Source organism: Manacus candei, unplaced genomic scaffold (genome assembly GCF_025592945.1).
Source record: "Manacus candei isolate 608988 ecotype Guabito, Panama unplaced genomic scaffold, ASM2559294v1 h1tg000103l, whole genome shotgun sequence".
Classification (NCBI taxonomy): domain Eukaryota; kingdom Metazoa; phylum Chordata; class Aves; order Passeriformes; family Pipridae; genus Manacus; species Manacus candei.
Window position 1 is genome coordinate 2,571,462 of NW_026138151.1, and position 23,276 is coordinate 2,594,737.

The 23,276-nt window shown below is 40.6% G+C and overlaps 1 protein-coding gene across 3 annotated transcripts in view; it reads left to right on the forward strand.

Annotated features, from left to right (window-relative positions):
• The window catches only part of CHFR (checkpoint with forkhead and ring finger domains), a 37,962-nt gene that overhangs the window by 10,759 nt on the left and 3,927 nt on the right, over positions 1-23,276 (forward strand). Inside the window, exons 1-17 of one of the 3 annotated variants that reach the window (XM_051769088.1) lie at positions 5,177-5,274; positions 5,651-5,795; positions 7,855-7,954; positions 13,021-13,130; positions 14,660-14,719; positions 14,873-15,085; positions 15,571-15,786; positions 16,083-16,239; positions 16,468-16,622; positions 17,132-17,294; positions 18,193-18,335; positions 18,682-18,801; positions 19,113-19,196; positions 19,912-19,982; positions 20,876-20,963; positions 21,139-21,246; positions 22,340-22,412. In XM_051769088.1, the coding sequence (XP_051625048.1) occupies positions 5,663-5,795; positions 7,855-7,954; positions 13,021-13,130; positions 14,660-14,719; positions 14,873-15,085; positions 15,571-15,786; positions 16,083-16,239; positions 16,468-16,622; positions 17,132-17,294; positions 18,193-18,335; positions 18,682-18,801; positions 19,113-19,196; positions 19,912-19,982; positions 20,876-20,963; positions 21,139-21,246; positions 22,340-22,412 (1,994 nt within the window). In that variant the 5' untranslated portion in view covers positions 5,177-5,274; positions 5,651-5,662. The other 2 variants (XM_051769089.1, XM_051769090.1) reach the window with 2 other exon arrangements.

The window sequence follows — 23,276 nt, forward strand, 5'->3', positions numbered from 1 at the left end:
CACAGAAATCACTCCCAGTGCTCAAGGTTTTGGTTCATGGACTCGTTGTGCTTTCACAGCAAGTCAGAGTCCAGACAAGTGGTCACATTTTTAGCTGATGTGAAGTTGCTGCTCAGGACTGCAGCGGGGCTCCACTGCTACATGCAGCTGAGAATTCAGTACAGTGTTAACTGACAGCCCCGGGGCTGAGATCACCCTAATAATGGATTAATACAATATTCAGGTCCTTTTTCCATTCTGTCAATGTCCACACTAATATGATGTTACAGATTTATTATGTTGGTTTTCACTGCAAGCATTGGCTGTCTTTGCTAATCTCCAAGTAGGAAAAGTAAACTTGCCTTTTGGAATGAGACAACAAATTACGTACACAGTAAAGATTTTGTCTTTTACTACTGGAGTCTTACAGAAGTTTTCTACTTAAATAATTATCCAGTGGAGATTTTACTGTCAAGTGGAAGATAACCAGGCACTCTTTCAGTAGTATTTCTGAAGGATCCAGAATGGCTTGACTGTGATTATTTTAGCTGCTGTGTAGATAAAAGAAAAACATGAGCATTGAAAAGTGGAAAAGGTATAGATGTTTTTATATTACTTCTCAACATTTTCTTTTTCTCTTGCTCCTTTGTCTGGAAACAGTGATTAAATTGATTTCCCTAAGAGTAAAGTGTCACTTGTTCAAAGCAAAGTCTCTGTTTTAAGGGACAGATCTCTATTTTCTGAGCCAGTGAAACTTCTCCTCTGCTCTAATGACATTTACAGACATCCTACTCGGGGCTGACATTCCCTACAGACCTACAGAAAACCTGCTGACACTCCTGACCATGTTTTCTTCAGCTTTTATGTCATTTTAGTTCTCGAGTCCAGGTTTCTGCCCTTACTCTGGTTACTTCTCCCCTTAAGCTGGTTGAAGTTAGTTCCACACAGCTGTCACTGCATTTGTTACTCCTTCCCTCCCCAGAGTCTCTGTCTTTCAGAGGCTGAGATGGATGCATTTCTCCACACAGATGCTCTTAAAGCTCTTTTCCAAGGGCTGTGTCCTGTCCAACTCAGCAGATCATGTGTGTGACATTATTGCAGGACCAGTCAGCACTGTTTCTGACTTCAAGAGAGTTCCACAGGTGAACAGCTGAGAAATGTCACCCTAGATTGGTGCCTTTGGCCCAGACTGGAGGGGTGCATCCCTCACGAGATCCAGGGGAATGGACAGGATGGACAGTTCTGTCCTTGGTGGGGATAATTTACACATTTTTATTTTCCAGTGGTGTTAACTTGGCACCCCCTGGAGGAAGCATGTTTCAAAACACTCAAAATAAGGAAATATTTTAAAAATCCCCTTTGATGCAATCGATTCTTTAACTAGACTGTAAATTTTCCCAATTTTCTATAGAATCTTTGCAGAAATATTAATGTAATTTTTCTGTAGGCAGTTTTTCATCCTGAGATAATATATGCAATTTTTTTTTCTTCCTCAGACTAAACATGTCATTCTAAGGCTGACTGGGGGAGTGCTGGAGGATTTCTTTAGCATCATGAATTCAATGATCAAAAAGAAAACTTGGAACGTCACCTATAAATGACAAGAAAAACCATTAAAGAGGTCTGTTTGAATCTGGTCCAAGAAATATGAGAATCAGTACACATCCTTATGCTCCTGGCTGGGGTGGGCTCATGCCAGGTAAGATGGGGAAAGACCTTCCTGTAGGGCTGTACCTGGATCTACAAACCAAACCAAACCCACGTCTTAGAAAACCTAAGGCTATTAAAAATACTTCCATTCTGCTAATCAAGTGGAATTGCTCTCTTTATTAGACAGAGAAGACCATCTGCTGGGCTTGCAAGCTACCTACAGAGTTTGATCTTTGGAAAGCAAAAAGTGCCAAAGGCAAAAATTTAAACTGCTTTCTCCCTCCAGGCTGCAAGAAAAGAAGGATGTAAATAATGCCAAAAGGTGTATTTGTACTGCTTTAAAATTCCATTTGAAAGTAACAAAATAGTTGGATGTTAGCGATTTCTAAAAAGTAATGTCAACCAGGTTTCTTTTAAATTATTATCATTAGCTCTCTCTGGGAAATACCTGGATGCAAAGTGGTTTCAAAAGCAACTGGGAATGTGCTGCATCCAGTGAAGCCAACCTGGGAAATGTGGACAATAATGGCATTACTTTTGATCTGTGTTTGCCAGCTGGGCACAGAGCAGTCTCCCCTCATTTTTCCTCCCGCAGCAACACAGCTCAGCCATGATTCTGCTGAAAGGAACTTCTTCCTGGGAACTGCATTGTTCCATCAGCTCCCTTGGGCATGATTTTGGTGTGTCACTTTGGTTTGTTTTCCTCGAAGGTCCTCTGAATTCCCAGGGAGTTCTTCCTTTTAAGGTACTTAAACTCACTGCTGCTTAACCTTGTAACCCATGGGTAATTCCAAGGCTTTGCATGGGACTGATATGGAGAGTCATGACACAGGAACATGCTGCTTTCCCCTAGTCTAAAAATTTCCCAAACACTGGCAGTGGCCTGTAATGGATGTCTGGATTAACAGCATAAAAAAAAAAAAAAAAGGCATAAATGATTCTTCTCTTGTTTCCTCCTCATGTGACATCTCTGGCTGTTTTCCTTTCTCTACCACATAATAAGGAAGAAATCTAGGGCTGGCTGCCTGATTTGGAAAACCCTTCACGTTACTGGTGTATTCTCATTTACAGCATGGCAGGAACATAGAATTTCTGCTGGACTGGGCTATGAATATTTGGAAAAATGCTAGAGTAAAAGGCTGTCCTTGGTATGTTTTCTTTTGCACTACAAAGTTGTTTTTCCTTACCCACAGACAAGCAGCCAGCAGTCAGAAACCACAGCTGAAGATGGCTGTATGATAACACTATTCTTGCTGGCTTAGGATGGTTTTAAATACTTTATTTTCCATGCAGGACACATAATTATTAGTTTAATCATAAAACATGTTTTCCAAGTTGCTTTTGCCAGATCTGATATTAAGAATTTAATATTACTTTCTCCAGAGATGAAGAAAAATTGAGGAGAAAATTAAACAGTATCAGTCTTTCTGAATGTTCTCTGTAACAGATATTTATGCAGTACAAATACATTTGAAAATGTACAGTAGGATTTGGGTAGCTGCCTTCAGGTCATTTTAAACCCAATTGATTTTAATGTTGTACTTTATAAGGAATCCTAAATTTCTTTTGCCAGAACCCGTGTTAGAGGTGACAGTTTCTGGCTCGTGTCCATCTGTCTAGGGTGGAGTATTTTCAAACTGCTAGTATGTGTATCACTATGAAAAGAAATAATATTTGTAGCTTTTGTTTCTCCTGAATCTAATGTATGTATACCTACACAATTCAGAACTTGAAAATTAATTCCATCTAGAGTGACCTGGATTCTAGAAACAAAGAAGAGGGGGAGGTATATTGCTAAAGAAATATTAACTGAGGGAACAGATGGGAAAGATGTTCTCCAGAAAGAGATCCTGTACATTCTGCCCGGCTCAGGAGGGTGACAAGTACAAAATGGGCCTGGTGAGGGATGGATTTCTTGGAAGGTGGTACAAAACTACCCTGCTCTGGGAGGGAAGTGTCGTGAGTGCTCACGGAGAGCAGTTACAGCAGTCAACTGCACACAGCAGCAGATCAGTACATCTCTAATTATTATTTGTCTGGCTGGCTAAGCAGCGCAGCATTTAAAACCTAATTTGTTGTATAATTTAATTTTAATTGAGTCTCCTATCCACACAGGACTCGTTAAGCCAGCTGTATGTTTCACTTGCTGTCTTTTTACATGGATACTGTGGGAGAGCTGCAGGAGCTGGACCAATCGTTTGCTTGCTCTGTGCTATCACCGAGGTGCAGTAATTCCTTGGTACGATTGCAGAGGGATCTCTTGGCAGGAATATTTGGAAAATACGTTTTCTCAATGCCACAATATAACAAAACAACTTCCTCCCTTAGCTAATGCTACAGTTTACACAAAAGATTTGGTTGTTGGGCTGTTAGTTGCATCTCCCATGTGCTGGTATTTTCCTCTGCCACTCAGAGATAACAATTACCAGTCACTGTGAGCAGTAATAAAAATGAAGCACCATGACAATGCTTTTGAGTGATTGTAACTTCCACTGATGTGCCTCTCCTCAAATGTATAAAAGGCACAATTCCTCAGTGAGGACAAAGTTGAAAGCAAGCAGGGTATTTTACAGACAAATTCTTTTGGAGGAATGCAGACAGTTAGGTCTCAAAGAACCATTTTTTTCACAGTATTGTTACTAAGGGAAGAGTTATAGGCTAAGGTCAACAACACAAAGCTCTTAAGAACATGTATCAATTTTGACTTACATGTCTGCCTGCTTTTTTTCCTGACCTGAGGCCCATGCAGTTGAGAACTGAGCAGTACTGTGTGTTAGATATCAGTTAAAACTGCAGACCCAAGCACTGCTCTATTTGAATAATTTTGCTTTATCAGTGGTGCCATGCAGCTCTCTTGCACAGCCTGGAGTTATTGTGAGATTTGTGTGGCTGAGGGGATCTACAGGGCTTCCAGGAAAGGTTAAGGTAAAACCAAAATCTGAGAGCTCGAGCCTGTGAACCAAGTAGGAGTATCAATGCCAAGAATTGCAAATGGTTTTGTTTTCACTATTCTGTTTCCCTTTTCATGTCTTCTGTCTTCTCATTTAATCCAGACTTCAAAATCATTTGGGTGAAGAAGGGAAAAAAGGGTTCACTTTCTCTGTAGGTTAGGTAACTAATTGAGAACCAGCAACCAGCAGGGACATCCAGGAGAGGTCGGACTGTCTCTCCTCTGTTTTGAAGAACATAACACTGCTTGAGGCCTTCAGATGAACACGATAAAGGAATTCACAACTGGAATGTTGCTAGTGATAGCGTGCAAAAGGATCACAATTTGTTTGGTTAAGGAGCCACTTCATGTGGAGCGCTAATTCACACACAACCCTCTGTGAAGGAATCCACGTGCCCGCAGCAAAGATGGCGGCGAGCGCCTTGTCCCGCCTGCGAGCCTGCCCTGACCCAACATGTCCGCCGGGGCGTCCCCGCCGCCTCAGCCCCTCGGCGGGCCCGCTTTCTCCTACGGGCGGCGGCGCGGCGCGGCCTCACCGGACACGGAGCCGCTCCAGCCGGCGCGTCTCGGTGGTAGGCGGCGGAAAGCCCGCCCCTCCCGGGCGCGCTGGCCAATGGGCGCGCTGGCCACGCCCCACGCGCATCAGCTGATGGGGCGCCGTCTGTTGACAGGAGCCGCCCGGGCCCGGCGCTGGAGTGAGAGCGGGGACGGGAACGGGGAGGGAGCGGGGACGGAGCGGGGGCACCGCGCCCCCGGGCATCCCCCTGCCCCGCGGGGGAGGGAGCGGACGGACGGACAGACAGACAGACGGAGCCGGCTCAGCTCGCCCCCCCGGGCAGGGAGCGGCCCAGCGGGGTGGGGGCGCAGGGAAGGCGGCGGGCTGGCTGCGGGGGGCCGAGGGGAGGGAGGGAAGGATTTCCAGCCCCGCACAAAAGGAAGCGGCCGGGCAGGGGCCGGGGCAGCCCCCGGGGGTGCGGGGCAGCGGCGCGGGGGGCCCGGCCCCTCCCCGAGCCCTCCCCGGGCGCTGCGTGATGGTGGGGCGTGGGTTGGCTTTGTTTGTGTTTTTGTCAGATGTGAATCCAAATGGAGCGGTCGGAAGGAGGCGAGCAGAGCCAGCAGCCGCAGCCCTGGGGGAAGCTGACCCGGCTGGGCGCTGAGGGGGCAGAGCCGCACGTCCTGCTGCTGAAAAGGGAATGGACCATCGGGAGGAAGAAAGGTGGGACAGGGAAGAGAGGTGTTCGGGGGACAGCAGGGATACCCCCTCCTGCCCTTTAAAACACAGGAAGGTGCTCTGAAACTAGCTGGGTTTGGTGCTTTCAGCTCTTGGAGGTGCTTGCCAGGCCATCCCATATTCCTAATTTACTTCTTGGTTGTGTGAAGTAGTTTTTCTTGGTTATGTGAAGAAGTAGTTTCATGCCGACCTTTCCTTTTTCACTAGCTTGGGACACTGGTACGTTTAAAGTGAATACCCCTTTTAGCTTGGCTGGCTGTGGCTCTTTGTACAAATAAGGAAGAATGGTTGTTGATTCAGGAGAGTTTCTGTGCACCAGCCCTGTTTACGTTCTGTGGTTAAAATAAGTTGGAACTGCCATGCAAAATGCTTCTACTTCACAGAAAAGAAAACACCCACATAAAAGCCCTTAATTCTTCTGGCCATATAAAGGCTGCCAGCAAGTACTGAAAGTTTCTGTGAGAGTGGATTTGAAAGCTTTATTCCCAGAGTCTAGGGCTTTTACTGTGTGCCTTTATTTTAAAGGATTTCGTGCTTACTGTATATGAAACAATCATTGAAGTGTTTTAAGTTTTTTACTCTACCCTGACTGGAGTAATTTTCTTTTTCCTGTTTATCAGTTCAAGCAATTTGGCTGATCAGTCACATCCTGTAAATAGTCTTGAACAAACACCTGATGCTACAGCTCTGTTAGAAGTTCAGATAGTGTATTGTAAGAAAAACATTTTACCAATTTCCATTTAATGATAGATATTGAGATTGCTTATCGTTAAACCGTTGGTAAATTCTTCAAATTGATGTCTAGTTGAGAGTGATCTTGCAGAAAAAAAAGATGAATTTTTGGATTTTCTTTTGCTTTTTAACTATTAGCTAATGTATTCATAAAATGAATGGTTACAAATTTTGGGTCATAAGTTCTGCTTATAAAATCTTTAGGAGCATTGGAATTGCTTGTTCAGAGCATTTTGTCCTTCTGCTGCCACGTGACAGTCTAACTCTGTAAAATAGAATGGAAATGGTGGCATGCTCGTGAATCAGATTTAATCTGCTTTCTTTCAGTGGGTTTCCCAGCATCACAAGTTGTGTGGGAACAGTAGTTGTTGCTTCTTCCTTGAATAGTATGAGTAGACTGGTGATGAACCATTCCCTGCACGTGTAGTGGCTGCTGCTTCCCTTCTGGACACGTTTGGGAAGGCTGAGATCAGTGCACCCACAGTGTGAATAGGTGGAAGGGAACCATGGTTGTTAATTGTAATTCTTGTGTAAGCAAGTGCTTTGAGTAATTTGTGAGAGAGATCAGTGGGAAAATTGAGTGTTACCTTGAACATTCAGCATTAAAGTGAAGTAAAAAGACAAGATCTGGTCAGAGCCCTGGAGTTGTAGGTAGGAAGGTTTATATCACATCAACATTGTCATGACTCTTCTGTGTATCTGTAAATCTTGGCCCTGGATTTGAGATTCTTTTCAGCTTTATTAACATAATAGTGTTGTCAACAGCAATGAGGAAAATTTTCCTATTTAAACACAAACAAAAAAAAAAAGGCTGTAAGATAAGAAAGTGATACTTTTCTGTTTATCAGTTCTTGGTTCCTACTACTCCCCCCAGTATACCAGAATGAAACAGAAGTTAAATCCAATGAAACAGTATCACAATGATGTGAGAAAAGAGCTGGGTGCTCTGTGATGTGTGCCTTTAGGATTTGGATTGAACACTTCCAATGTTTGTGAGTTTATTTCTGTACAAGTCTAGAAAGAGTTATTATAATTTGTTTTCCACCTGTGAGGGCTACATCTGGGGGGGGAAGGGAATTGAAACATCTTCAGAAGTTTGAAATAAGTTTATATCAGCACATATGTCTATCTCACCACTTGTATTCCTGCATCACACAGTGGACTGTGTTGCTGTCTATGTGACAGTAGAAGTTTTGAACTATTGCAGATGTACATGAGTCAGTTTGTGTTGCATTTATAGCCATGTAGAATGCTGATCTGACTGCGTAATGTGTATTTTTAAGCACACTGGAAAACCTCCTTTCTTTTTAAGGTTGTGACTTATCTTTCCCTGGCAACAAGTTGGTGTCTGGAGATCACTGTAAAATCATAGTGGATGAAGAATCTGGTCGAGTGTCATTGGAAGATACAAGGTTGGTTCTTCTGTGAGCTTCTAATCTTGTCTTCCTTTTAGTCTGTGAAGAAAAATCTTGTTTGTTGCTTGAAGCATCAATAGCTGGCCTTGCTCATAGTTATCAAGACCTTCCTTGTACCAGGTGACCCAAAACTAGATGTGATATTTAGATGTTGAGTAATGAATTCCAAGTAAAGGGGAATAATAACCACTTTGCTGGAGTTTCAGACTGCACTCCTGTTAATCCAGCCCAGTGTGCTGTAGGCCTTCACCCCTGCCAGGGCAGGCTGCTGACTTAAGCCTAGGCAGAAGTCCAGGGGGTGAGATTTTGTGCTTAGTCATAAGATCCACCAGGAGCCCTCTCTGGGCAGTCTCTAACCTGCATGTGGTTATTCTGTCCCAGGTGCAGGACTTGGAGTTTGTCTGTGTGGAATGTGGAATGCCATGACATTCCCATCAGCCCATTCCTCTGGCCAAATTGCCCCTGGGGGCAACCCAGCCCTGCCCCTGCTTTCTTGTCATCCACAAACTTGATGAGGGTGTATTTCCTCTCCTCTTCAAGGTTGTAGCTATAGGTATGTCCAGGATATCCTGGATAGATTCCTGGAGGGATTATACTCCAAGAAGCTGTGGGACAGAATGCTAAATTTTTGGGAAAAATAGAAGGCCTAGCTGGGATATCTAGGAAATGGTTTATAATTGTCATTCTCCAATACAATCCTAAATTTCAAGATGTTTCAAGCGACAAATCAAGCCATATTGGCTATCATGACAGTCTAAGAGTGTAAATATAAATCTAAGCTTGAGAAACTGTCCGTGGTAGAATTGGTTTAGACCAACAGTAGAATAAAACAAGCTAAATAACTTGTGCATAATGCAGAAACATTCCTGCCTACTTTTTTTTTTCCCCCTACCCACCCTCCCCGAGGCAGAAAGTGCAGCTAGTAGAAAACTAACAAAGCCAAATTAAAGTTAATTTTCTGTGGTATATTCATGAAAAGGTGAGGCTTGTTACCAGGTAGTGTAGCAGAAAGGCTGCACCCATGGAGTACTGCCAGGGAGCTGCTGGTGCCTGGCACACCTCTGTACATCCAACAAAGAGGAGTAAGATCCTGTGTTCTGCCTCCTGTGAGTTGGTGTGAAGTGTGGCTGCCATTTGCTGAATCGAGAAACCAAACCTGCACAAGACTCTTCTGGGTCTTGCAATGTTTGTGCCAAATATCAGATGAGTTCCAAAAAATCAAGCAGGCTGAAAGAAGATGATTTTTGAATGTTTAGGTTGGCAATACAGATGCCCAGAGTCCCAGAAAAATACTGCAATGTCAGCTTTTTCTTCTCTGAAGTGGAAAACAGTTTGGAAAATTGCTGTGGTCAAGCTCAGATTTTTCTGGTGAAGAGGAATGCATTGAAGGAGGCAGCGGGTGTGGGACAGTGGGACTGAGTGGACTTTGTTTCTGTACTGTAGCTAACCCAGAGAGTATAATCAGTTATATGTAGACAGGCAGCATTGGTTTCTATCTCCCTGTTAGCATAGTGAGTTCTTGAATCTACTCTGGAAAGAATTACAATAAATTTGCAGGTGAAAGAAAGTGTGTAGAGAACTCAAAATTGTTGAGCAAATAGAAGTTTGGAAGTAACAGAAGCCAAGAGTTAGCAAATAGTACAATAATATACTCCCAGACTCGCCCTTTTTTGGGATATGTTTCTGCTTTATTTTCCAAACCATGCACTGGTTGCTTTATTCTTCTTGGAAGAAAACAAACTATACAAGCTGACCTAACGCAGTGGAGGCAGCAGTTGGCTTGCCCCAAGTAAAAGCAATTGTAAGATTCTCCATTTTGAAAAAGAAATTTTGAAGGCAACTAATGTAATTTATTTTTAAAGACCTCCTCTTTTTATCTTCTAGGAATTTTTTTTAAAGATTGTAAGTAGTAAGTGATGTTTCAGAACAGGAAACTGTTTACCCAAGGCTGATACTTCGTTTCTGTGGGTAAATTGGAGGTTGATCTGCAGTCGGTGTCCTTTCTGCTACTGACTTCTTCTCACCCTATCAGTCAAAACTATTTCCATGAATGTTAAAAGAATGGAAAATTACAGTACAGACAGGATTCTGTACCTTAAAAGACTTCAAAAATCATTTAAGTTTACAGTGTGTTGAGGATAATATACATTTAAATAGCTGATAACTATTGAAACTATTAACCCAGAAGCTTTAACACAAATCACAATCTTTTCCTGGATGGGAGTAATTATTAAAAAGTAACAGACTGGCATTTTTCTTGGAAGGATACCAAGGTATTTTGCAACACATGGGTAATTCACCTACTTCAAAAGTGATCCTGTTCTGAGTGTTCACATCAATTCTGCACAGCAGTTGGGATTGGGAAGTAAAGGGAATTTATGGTTCATTAATGAAACTGTAGAGTCATCAACCACATTGGAATTGAGTCAAGGCCAGACTTTTTTTTTTCTTCCACTCTTTAGAAAAGTGACATTGGGACCTTTTGTGACATTGTTTCACAGCACAGATGATTTATATCTGATAGTGCTGTTTTTCATCTCCTCTTGAAAAATTGCACAGCCAGTTGGCCTCAATTCAATATTAATTCCTAATGAATGGCCTTCATATTTGGGATTCTCATTGTAGTTTCTACTTATTTTATGGGAACCTTAATTTGAAACATCAGAGGAATGTGCAAATGTCACAATTTATCATGTGTGTCTGGTTGAAAAATACCCACAACATTAATCTGAAATGTCACCATATCTGTTAAAAGCCCCATGCTAAAGCCTGAAACTGGAAATAAAAAGCCAATATAATTATCTGGTGCAGTTGGATAATTTTTTCCCCTTTGATTATTGGCTGAGCTATAAATACAGCTGATTCAGTCTGCTAATGTAATGAAGAAAAGCTTATGGTTTTCTGTGTTAGGTGATATCAGTTTGTTCCTACTTCATTTAGGTCTGTGGGTGCCAAGTAATTCATTAGGCAGCTCTCACTGGAGTCTGTGTAGTGCAGAACTGAAAACATTTGCCTATTTGTAGTCACTTGGATGGTTTAGGGTGTTGTGTAGTTATTTCTGCAGCTTGCTTTGTGAAGCCAAGCCTGAGTGGTCACTAGATGTGTGATGTTTTGGGGTTTTATTCTTTTCTTTTTCCAAGGATACCTTAGTTGAGTTATTGTCCCCCATAACCATCTTGGAACTTTGCAGTCATGACAGAGAGATTTCATAAGATACATCATTGTGACATATTTCCCCTGTGCTTAGTGAAATATTTGGGCTAGGAATTGCCTGTAGAAGCTAAACCTCGGTAAGAGACAAGTCTTGTTACTTGAGTTTAGCTGTCTGATTACAAAAGAAGGTCTAGAACTCTTAGGGCATATGGGAGATTCATGCTTTGTTGTGCCTTCTGGAAAGGAGGTCAGATATGATGTTTCCTAGTTTTGTTAAAGGACCTCTGACAGGTTCTAGGGGTTGGTGTAAGCTTTGCTGCTTCTTTGGCGATTGAAGGAGGCAAAATCTTCACTTCAACATAAGCTTTTTAATATGTTATCACTACCATCAATGTGAAATTAAAAATGAGTGTAGTTCCTAACAGACTGGCTAAAATTCTTCTTTCCTCTTAATTGCTAAACTTTGGTATTCATTTAGTGATTTCTCTGCTCTGCTGGTTCTTTGCTCCTCATGTCTTTCAGGCAAGTCAACAGCTGTATGCCTGAGGTTAAAAGACAAGCTTAAAATAGTTTTCTTGCTTGTGGGAGAAACTTGAAGTTTCTTTAATAGAGCAAATACCAATATCACCCAAAGATTTTTGTTTGTTTCTTGATGTTTAAAGTAGCATTTTTATTTTTTTTTTGTGGTCATTTATGTTGGATTAGTTGATGCAACCAGGTAGATAGTGAAAGACAGTGGATGGTGGAAGCAATTGCAGCAGTAATGCCAAGAACTAATACCTAGGTCAGGACTTGTGGTAGTGATTCCAAAGGGCTTGCTTTCCCTTTGCTTTTTAATGTCATGATTTTGACTCTGTGTCCAAAAAAAAGTCAACAATACAAAGTTCTAGTTTTCTTTCTCTGCTCATGTTACTAAACGAGAAGAGAATTTTCCAGTTTGCTTTTTGAAAGAAGAAACAACGAGAAGGGAAGGCACTTTATTTCTAAATAAGCATCCCTGTCTAGGGATGGGCACAGGTGGTGCCTCCAGGAGGTGGCAGCACAGGTTTGCTGTTATTTCGTGCTGCAGCTCTGCCGAGGGGGAAAAGCAGATATTTTTGTTTGGTTTATATTGCTGAGATTTTGAATGGCTGAAGTCTGAAACTGGAAAGTGCTGCAGCCCTGAAGGAGGCTTATTGCAAGCGAGCTGGAATTATTCAGTACCTGAATAACTTGGTTATAAAACATTAGTAGCTTGTGTGGACAACATCACCCACAGTAAAGGAGGTATAGAAAATAATCGTCAATGCTCTGCATTTTCCTCTTCCCCAGTTTAATTTCTTCTACAAGTTTTTGATTTTTTTATTAATATCAAAATAATTAATTCCAACTCATCTTTTAATATGCATAACTTTTTTCCACCTTACTGACTTCTCAGTTTTGAGTTGCAAACTGTCCAAGTAACCTCAGAATTTTAGTTTTTTCACTATTTGAAGGAAGAGGGGAGAAAAAAATAATCCTTTGTCACAGGATGTTTTAGGAGATTCCCAGCGTTAATTGGAAAACATAGCCCAGAACTTTTTGAATAGAACTCCTATTGCCCCTTAGGGTTTTATACTTAAAGGGTGGAGACTATTGTACAGAAACAATCCTCTAATTGTTTTGAGACGTTGGCCAAATATCAGGGGTCTTTTGTCTGCCAACTATCACCTCTTTACCAGTAGCTGAAAATGAGCTTTGAAGTTTCAGTAGCTCTGCATTTCTGTCTTTGGGAGAATTTTTTTGTTTCTGGACTTTTTTTTTTTTAATCCACTTACTTTTTGGGGGGTAGCCAATAGTTTTTCTTCTTTGAAAGTATCTAGTGTTTTCCCTTCCTTCTCCCATGTAATTACAGAAACATTTATGCTGTTATCTTTCCTTTATCTTTACAGTACTAATGGAACAGTAATTAATAAACAGAAAGTGGTTAAGAAGCAGACATACCCATTACAGACTGGAGATGTGATCTATGTTGTTTACAGAAAAAATGAGCCAGAGAACAGTAAGTGAATATTTGTTAAATGGTATACTGAGTCATTTTCTTTTGAGTCATGAGAGAAAAGAAGAAATATCAGTGTAATTAAAACAGAATTACTCAATTATAAGAGAAATAATTTGCTAATGTTTAAAAACAATTCTCTAGAGAAGAGGTCATAGATGTGCCAATTTTTACAGAGACAAGTCTGAGCAACTGTCTGAAATTGAAATGTGCCTAGAAGTAGTTTTGGTATAACTAATGCATGGAGTGGTAACTAATGAGCTTCTGATCACATGTCCAGTGCCTCTTTTAGAAGTCAAATTGCTGGGGTACTTAGTGATACTTTATATATCCCAGTGAAGCAATTTTTGGCACCAGAAGGAAAGGCTGCAAAAGCTTTTTGTTTTGTGTGTGGGTTTTGGGTGTGTTGGGTTTTTTTGTTTTAAAGAGGGAAGAGGCAAAGTAGCCAGGGGGAGGTGGGGAAAGCACTACACTGTAAGTAGAATTAGTAAACCTGGAAAAATATTCTAGATACATACATACCACTGAAATACATCCTTTCTGAAGTTGCTGTTAATTTATATATAGACATATCAGACAGATTTATGCTGTCTGATGCAAATGTTACATGAAGCAGTGCTAAGCTGTATGTTTCTGTCTGTATGGCTTGTTTATCTCACAGATCCTTTCTAAGTTGGCACCATTGCACTTGATGCTACTTAGATGAAATCACTTAGCCGACTTTCCAGGCACTTTGTAATCAACTGAATCACTGACTTCTGTGTGGGTTAACAAGTGTTTGAATTACCAAGCCTCCTGTTTTGCTTTTTCATCTTCGAAGACAGAGAAGAATTCAGATTTGAAGTGCCTATTTGGCCATTCTGAGTAGTTCTGAAGGAGACAATATTCTAACTTTTGATCAGAAAAGGAGTTGCTGCAAACTAAGAGAGTCTTTCTTGCTTGGAAGTGGTTGGAGATGCAAAAAGTAGCAAGTTAGGGGAATCTTTGGAACAATATGAAGTAAGATGGAGAAGAAAAGGATATTATGGAGTTAATTTTATTGATAGATTCTAAATTAGTTTCTGGGTAAAACTTATGGCATGTCCTAATCTGTATTTTTGAGTTCATGTATCTCACAAAGAAATGAAATAATACTGATTGAAGAAGTTGAGAATTGAGCTGAGAAATAACGAGCTTCTTCGAAGAACTTTGATTCAGTATGAGTAAAAATACAGTTTGTTCAGATACAGAGCAGATTTTAGGTTTAAGAAATGATTAAGCCTCTGGTTCCATGGCTGGCACAAGTTAAACATCAAACAAATGCTGCTCTGCCTGGTTTCCTGAGAAGAAAAGATCTTGCTGTGCTGCTCCTAATTGCCTCCTAAGTAGGAGTATTAACATGGTGCTGTTGAGGTGACCCCTCTTTTGCCTCTTCCATTGTCAGACACTTTGGGGAAGCAGCCACTAGCGAATAGAAGTTGTTTATTTGAGTTGTTTATGTGGGGGTTAGCAAATTTTTGTTTAAAGATTGTGATAAATATTATCTCTTTCAGATGTTGCTTATCTTTATGAATCCTTAAACACAAAAGGTGATGCAACTCAAGAACCAGTAGGTAAGGAAGTAATTCAAGATCCATGAAGAGGAGTTAAGCTCCAATGACTAATGTAACCCTCTTGAGAGAGTTTGATTCCTTGGAATTTTGAAGGCATGATATGGTGACTGTCACACAGATATTTTTCTTTCCTTTCCCCCCTTCCAACTGTAGAAGTTAATGTAGAAAACCAATGCCATGTGACCAAAGATACCTCAAGTACAGGAAGAAGTAATGATGAGACCCCAATTACCTCATCACAGTCATCTACTCAGTCTTGCTATGAGGAACCACAGCCATCTACTTCTACATCTAACCTCTTTAATGCTTCTTCTACCTCTCTTATTGAGTCTGCATCTGTTCAGCAGGATAATCCGTCTACATCTGGTAAGAATTTTGTCAAGTACTGAAAGTTTGATATCCCATCAACTGTTACTCCAGTTTTGAATTTTAATAGAATGATCTATTACTCCTCTCTTGGTCTTTAGCATTTGCTTTGTAAAGTTCCAGTGAAAATACCAGGTGGATAAGTGCATTTTAACTTTCTCTCTATGAGCAGGCAGGGGTAAATCCTAATGGATGAGTAAAGCAATTGTGAGTCTTAAGAATAAATACTCTACAATTTAAAGATGATTGGGGATTTTAAGTAGGGTTACACAACTAATAGGTTGTTTCTCCCCAGGTCTTGCAATTAGTCAGATTGGTTCAGAATGCATTTAGTAAGTTATGCAGACATTGCTTTTCTGCTGCCCTTTTTCCTGTTCAGATGTTTGGATTGATGCATGTGCCTCATCAGGGTTCAAGTACCTTTTGGTTTCACGTGTCCTGTATTGCTATTAAGCCATGTCCGTGTTTCTGTTGTTATTTTATAGGCTCACAATCCCCAGTTGTCACTCCTGTGCCTGCTTTCTCCATCTCAGAATCTGGGTGTGTAAGAGCACTGCACAACAAACATGAAAAGCTGGAAATGAATGTTGAAACTTCTGCAATCCCTTCAGAAATCACTGACAAAGAAGAAGCAGAATCGGATTCTCAGAGAACAAGGGAGGAGGAAGGTTTGGAACCTGCAAAGAAGAAACTAAAAGGAGGCAAGTATACTACAGTATTGTGCAACCTAACCCCCACCCCCTCCAGACTGAACTAGAAGAGCTGTCATCAGTCCTTCAGTTTGTTTCTTGCTTCTTCTGGTTTCTGGTCCAGTGAAAATAATGTCTTCAGTAGCAGAAGCTGTTGTGTGTAAAGCAAGAACCTCTAGTGGGACCATTGCCAGTGAACAGTGAATCAGTGTATATCTTTCAGGTCTTTTTTTAAGTATTTGAATAAAAATAAGTAACTTATTAAAAGCTTCAAAAACTATATCCTGTGGAATCTCCTGTCTTTGTAGATGAAGACACTTGTCCAGATCTTTCACCAGCACCTCCAAGTGAATGTATAATTAAAATTGGCTCTGAAGATGCAAAAACATCAAATGTGAAACCAGATAAGATGGAAGAAACATTAACTTGCATTATCTGCCAAGAACTGCTGCATGACTGTGTAAGGTATGTAAGAGTGACAAAAGCTGTAATCATGTGGTAATAATGCCCGAAATTCAGTGACAACTGTTTGAGGAGGTCAGGATAATGAGCATTTTCACAAGCCCTTCTGAGTCCCCTGTCCCCCACCTCATCTATATAGTCAAATCAATGCCAAACAGGTTTTTTGAGTGTTACGAATGGATCTGAAAAAATGAAATATTTATGTTTTGACTCCATTTGTTTCTTTTCCAGCTTGCAGCCCTGTATGCATACTTTTTGTGCTGCCTGCTACTCAGGGTGGATGGAAAGATCTTCCCTATGTCCAACTTGTCGTTGTCCAGTAGAACGTATTTGTAAAAATCACATATTGAACAACTTGGTTGAAGCTTATCTGATTCAGCATCCAGGCAAGTTGAACAGTGTGTGTGGCAGAATCCCTTGTGTTTCACACATGAGCTGCATAACTGATACATGCTCACACTTGTCTGTACAATACCTGTGTGTTTTACCACTCTGCTGTTTTCTCTGACATGGTTGTAAGAAAGCAAGCATAGTTAACGTGACATAATGACTCAGGGCAAGTGATGTAATGCTATAACTGAGTATCTAAGAATTCTTCATTTTAATTTGTTGCTTAATTAAATCCACGTTCAAGTATATTTTTCAGAAGTATCTGATATCCTTCTTGTGATTAACTTCGATCATGGCCTCTTGAAAACAAAACTTAGGTTGCCTGATAGTACATTTCATTAACAGAGAGGGGAGTTTAACTAAGATCTTCTAGAACTCTGTAACACAAAACTAAGTTTTATGGAAACGGAAACACAGTAAACAGAGCTGTGTTAACAAAGTAGGGTGCAGGTAAAGGATGTGAGGTGGTGTTTTTGTTGAAATGTGGGTTTGGTTCTGGTGCCAGATAAGTGTCGCAACGAGGACGATGTTCGCAGCATGGACGCGAGAAACAAAATCACTCAAGACATGTTGCAGCCCAAGGTGCGCAGGTCTTTTTCAGATGAGGAGGGAAGTTCTGAGGACTTATTGGAGTTGTCAGATGTAGATAGTGAATCTTCAGATATCAGGTATGTCTACTTTTAGGTTGTGTTCCAAATCAGATGTACTTATGTTTGGATAAGCCCACAGGCTGAGCTGTTATTGCTGGTAGTGCTGTTATTGTTGGTAGTGTTCCTGTGTTGATTGTCAGAATGAATCTGAGTTTTTTGTTTTCAGGTAAGTTCATTCTTAGCAGTAATTATCTTGGCAGTTCTACTGACCATCCTTCTGAACCTTGAGCAGTCAAAACAAAAAAAAAAAATTAAAATTAGAACTTCCCAGAAATTCAGGAAGATTCAGTTTGTGACCAACAGTTCTATCCTGAACTGTGCAACAGCTTCATGTGAGATACGTGAAATTACCTTTTCCACTTACAAATTGGCTGTTGCTGTAGAGAAGACAGGTTTCTGGCTAAGATCTTGTCAGGAGGTGAAGCAGTCCATGCCCTGTGAGTGCAGCTGCAATGGTTGTATTTTTTTATGTGTCTGGAATGCTGCCTTCACTGGGTGTAAGGTACTGAGGCAGCTGATGGAGATTCCCAAGTACCAAAATATCTCCTCCTTATTTCCAGCAGCAAACACTTTTTGCTCCATGTCTGGAGGGGAATAGAAGAATTCTTCATGTAGATAATTATTCCATCTTTGTACCTCTGTCTTTTGTTAATCTCACTTTTGGTCACATTGAGCCCTTTTTTTTCACCCCCCTCGTTTTTAAAACTGCTACTATAAACCCCCAAATTCTTATCTGTCCAACTGCAGCAGTCTTCACAGCTGTGAGGTACTGAGTTATGTAAACTTCCATCTGTTACTGAATGAGGAAGTTCCAAATTTAAACTTTGAGAGTCTGACCAACCTTGTCTAGAATACAGATGTAAGTTATATGTGTGTTTGTTCAGTGATTTCCTGTGACTTTATTTTATTCTTTCAGTCAACCATATATAGTGTGCAGACAGTGCCCAGGGTATCGAAGACACTCTGTTCCAACTGTGCCTGGCACAGGCCAGGAGACAGAGGCAGGAGGAATGCAGGCACTGGGGGATGCACCATCAACATCTGCCAACTTCCCTGCAGGTCAGTGTCATGGCATCATCCCAGGAGTGTGGGACTGAAACACTACAACTCATGTTACAGAATCACAGAATGGTTTGGGTTGGAAGGGAGCCTGAAAGATTGTCTCCAACTCCCCTGAACTGAGCAATGAGCTGTGTTATAACCCTGTGCTAAGTTATGAACTAATCAAGGTCACTCTCGTGGTACTGAGAGTAACACCATCACACCAGTGTCTTTGCAAATATCATGACATTTGACTCTAGTTTTGAGATTTTTATGTTGTTCATATTCACTAAGACTTTTAGTCCAGATTGCAGTTGTGTACCTTGTTCAGTCTACCTTTTTGTTCCCTTTTGAACCCGTCTAGCTGTCCAGGAATATGTGTGTCCTGCTCAAGGAAGTCATGTAATATGTACCTGCTGCTTCCAGCCCATGCCTGACCGCAGAGCAGAGCGGGAGCAGAATCCTCATGTTGCTCCTCAGCAATGTGTGTACATTTTTCATCTTATTGTTTTAAATCTTGGCTGCAGAACTAACTCTCTCCTTACTTTTTATTAAATTTACTTTGAAGACTGTTTTTTAGATGAGTATTCTATATCTGATCTCTTGTAGAGACAGAGTAAAAGAATCTTGTTTTGTAGAATTTTATTCCTCTATAGAATGTATTTTAAATGAGAAAGTTGTACCTTTTTTAGGCCAAGTTTATCAGGGCTCTGTTGTTATTGATTTATAAGAAAAGTAACTGTTGAGTTTTGTTGTGTGGAGGTCCTTACAGGGATTTTCTTTGTTATTTTACAGGTACAGTTTGTCTGCAACCCTTCTGTCACTTGTACTGGGGCTGCACTCGGATGGCATGTTTTGGCTGTTTGGCACCATTCTGTGGTATTGTGGAATAATCTGTTTCTTATGAGCCTGCTCACTTTGCAATAATGTCTGTCTGTCTTGAATTTTAGGTAATTTAAGAAATATACATTTATTTGTAGCACAGTCATGCAAAAAGAAACAAGAGCTGTGTCCTCACAGCACAAACACAAAAAATTCAAGTGGTATGTGTCCTAACTCAGAGGGTTTAACTTTGTGTCTTCATACCAGATTTGGCTTAGAAACTACACTTATTAAGCACAATGCTTTTCCATATTAAAAATATGGTTTATTTCAACCTAGGAAGAGAATCATACAAATCAGTGCAGGAGCACTGAACATCTGATGTTAACTGGTTAGAAAAGAACCTCGCCCTCTTAAACATGCAGACTTCTAAAACTTAAGGTTTTAGACATTTTTTCCAGAACTAAATTGGAACAGCTGGAATGGTTTGGCTGCAGTTTGAGGCTAATAGAATATGCTTTAGTAGCACTGTTAATTTATGCAGCTTAGTTGTAGTGTTTGTGGACTAAAGGTGAAATTGTAAAATATCAATGTCTTATCTTTGCCAATGGAAGTTACATATCACATGCAAATGTTGAATGTAGTCCTGTGCTTGGTGCTCACATGAGCCTGTGCACGTTATTTCAGGCAACAGAAGAACCTTCAGAAAATGTGTGAGGGCCACAGGGATGGGGGAAGAAATAGTAACTTTTCTTCTTCTTTTTCTAATTAGAAATAAATCTTGGTGATAAGTGTTTAGATGGAGTCCTAAATAACAACCACTATGAGTCAGATATCCTAAAGGTAAGTTTAAAAATCATTGTGTGTGATAATAACAAGTGTACAAGGTTTAAGATGTACTCACTGATGAAATGAAAGTTGTTGTGCTGCCCAACAGTTGCAGCTTTGTGTCACCTGCAGAACCTGATTCTAAAAGGCAGATTAAATGAGCCCCAAGTGATCAACTGGAGCAAAGTCACAGTTTGCTGTGTCTGCTTTGGAAGTATCTTGGAGTGTCTCTGTCACACCTGTCTGTGTAAGAGGGCATCAGTTAACAACAGCAAAAATCACTTCCCTGGAATCCTGGTGTTTGTTTTCTCCAATGTGTATGCCTGACAGGTTCCAAGAAGGCCAAAATTCTAGACCCGGTTCTGAATTTGAGTTTAAATGACTGGTAGACACACTGTAGCGTCCAGATATGTTTGGTTGTTATTGTTGGGGAAGCCAGTTTATAAAGTCTAAGGTGTAACATCAAAATATTAGTTAAGAGAAAAACAATTCACTAAAAATATACCAGGAAAGCAAGGCTTGTTAAACATTCTGTCCCAGACAAAATTTCACGCTAAGTTGCATGGAAAAGATTTTGCTTATACCATAGCAGGGTTACCTAAGTTATGTAAGCTGTGTGAAATCTTAATTTGGGGTAAAGGAAAGTGTGACTGACGTGAATCTATTTGCAAACTTCTGGCAAAAGTGGGGGTTGTTCCTGAAAAAAAAAATAGTAGAAGGTTTTATTGGTGGTCTGAAAGTATCTTGATAATTAAGTTAAATATATTTAATATTTACTTGTAGTCAGCATCAACCCATTTTGAAAACCTCGTTAGAACTAGATGTGGAAATATTTGAGAATAAATGGCTTGGTTACTCTTTAAGGTTGAAGGTTTTTCTAGAGTAAGCACTGAAGTTGCTCTTTTCAGGATTACCTGGCATCCAGGGGTCTGACATGGAAAAACATGTTAAATGAAAGCCTCTTAGCTCTTCAAAGAGGAGTTTTTATGTTGTCAGGTACGTGCTGTGTTCAGTTTGCATGTGTGTAACTCCTTGTCTGTACATAACTCTAGTGTAATGTTACCAGGAGGTTTGGACTTCTGTGTGCATGGCAAGTGCTGTCCAGCCTCTTCAGTTCCATCTGATTTCTCAAGCCTTGCACTGACACTGTACAAACTGGTTTTGCCCCCAGATTACAGAATTACTGGGAACACAGTGCTTTGCTACTGTTGTGGCCTTCGCAGCTTCCGAGAACTCGCCTACCAGTACAGGCAGAATATTCCTGCTGCTGAACTGCCAGGTGGGGATTGTTTTGCACAGTAAGGGGGGAAAAGTCACTTCAAGTTAAGTAACATCAGTTTTATGTTTGTATCCGTGTTCTCTTGGCCCTTTCATGTAGCCCAGTGCAAATCTCCTTACAGGGCTAATATCTCTTGCTGATTGCTTTACTTGTCAGCTGCTAAGCCTGTGTGTAGTTGTTGTCAGACTCCTGAATGGAACCTTTTCTTTCAGTGTGATTTCTCATCTGTAGGATAAGTGTACCTGCAGAGCAAAAAGAGGAAGTCAGTAAAATCCAGGATATAGTCAACAGGAACCAGTTGCTGTAACTGAATTTATTTTCCCATTTAAATATACAAAATGATACACCTCTTGAACAATTCCACATTTTACCAGCTCTCAACTAGGAACAAGAATGCTTTCATTAACTAATTCTAGATCTGTTTGCATTTACAGGTTTAGTATAAAATAGCATGCAACCAAGTGTACCTCCTTCAGACCTAAATCATTTGAAACAGAAGCTATTCCAACAGTTTGCTTTCAAGTATTATTTTGTCCATGTAGTTCCTGTTGTTAACAACAGCTTCCCTGTCTTCAGCTGTTGAGAACTCTGCTTCTGCTGCTGTGCAGAATGAGCAACAACCTGGTTTCTCCTTAATGTTGCTTTTCAGTTTAGAGAAACGACCTGCTGGACAGCTGAGTTGTAATGCATGTGAAAGTAGGGGGAAAGCAACAAACTCTACCCAAATTCATAATTTTTCTCTTGTATGGAAATGTATCTAGACAAATGCCCAGTGTCTTTAACTGTCAAATCAGTCTCTCTTAAACTGAATGGTAAAACTTCAGTTGACAGCACCGAGAACCAAATCCTTTCATCATAAGTCTGCATGAGTTTAATATTCAAAATTAGTTTTTTGTCCCTCACAGTGTTTGCTTTGCTTTGTTCCCAGTAAGATGAACCAATATAACTGTACAGGTGTTTTATGCCAGTCCTGCCTTGTTTCTCTACAAAGCCTGCTCTGATGAGTAACCTCCATTAGCAGCGGCTTAATGATATAGATCACCTCATTAATGATCTTTTTAATAAATGTAGCATTTCATTTCTCTCCCTGCAGTGACTGTCACGTCCCGTCCCGACTGCTACTGGGGGCGCAACTGTCGAACTCAGGTCAAAGCACATCATGCCATGTAAGTCACACACTGCACAGAGTGAGTTTGGTTTGTGTTTCTTTAAAAAAAAAAACAGTAACAGCAACCAAAAAAGCAACCTTTGACGTGCCAGGAATTGGGTGAGTAACAGTGTTGCAGCATAAGGCAGAACTGGGTGAGCTTTGGGGATTTTGTTGTCATTTTTGTTTTTAGCACAGCTTTGAAATGAGCCCTTTGTGCATGTCAGAAGGGCACTGCCAGCACTTGTAAGTTGATGTAACCCATTGCTGACACTTCTTGAGTCTACTTTTGCACCCACTGGAGTGGAAGGAGTGCCTCTTTTTAGTGAAGTGCAGCTTACATTGAAGGGATAAATTGGTGGGAATAATTAGCAGCAAGGGAAGCAAGAGAAGCTTGGAACATGTAACATAAACCACAGCAGGTTCCTAAGCAGTTCCTGGTTTTGGAGGAGTTTCTAGGTCTTACAGCCCTGACCCAAGGAATCTGGCATGTGTTGAAAATGAAATACTGAGCCTGAAGAGAGATTAACCCTCTGCTTTTCAAGGGCACTTGGACTCTTGGTATCTGGTCACTTATGAGAAATGTTTTTCCAAAATAAATCAAGCTTCTTGATTAAAAAAAAAAATCAAGGCCACTGGTGACCAATGCAGTTTTATTCTTATGAAAAGATGCACATGTGGATTGACAAATATTAAAGACTCGTAAAACCAAAACAAAAATTTTCTACCTAGGAGCCAACTGGTTCCAGGGAGGGTTGAAAAATCCTTCTTGCTTTATGAATAATTCTCTAAATGCTCAGTGCAATTTAAGATAGAGGAGCAATTATCCCTTATTGAGAAATTGCCCTAATGAATAGTAGATTCTGCAGTATCTTTCTAATGT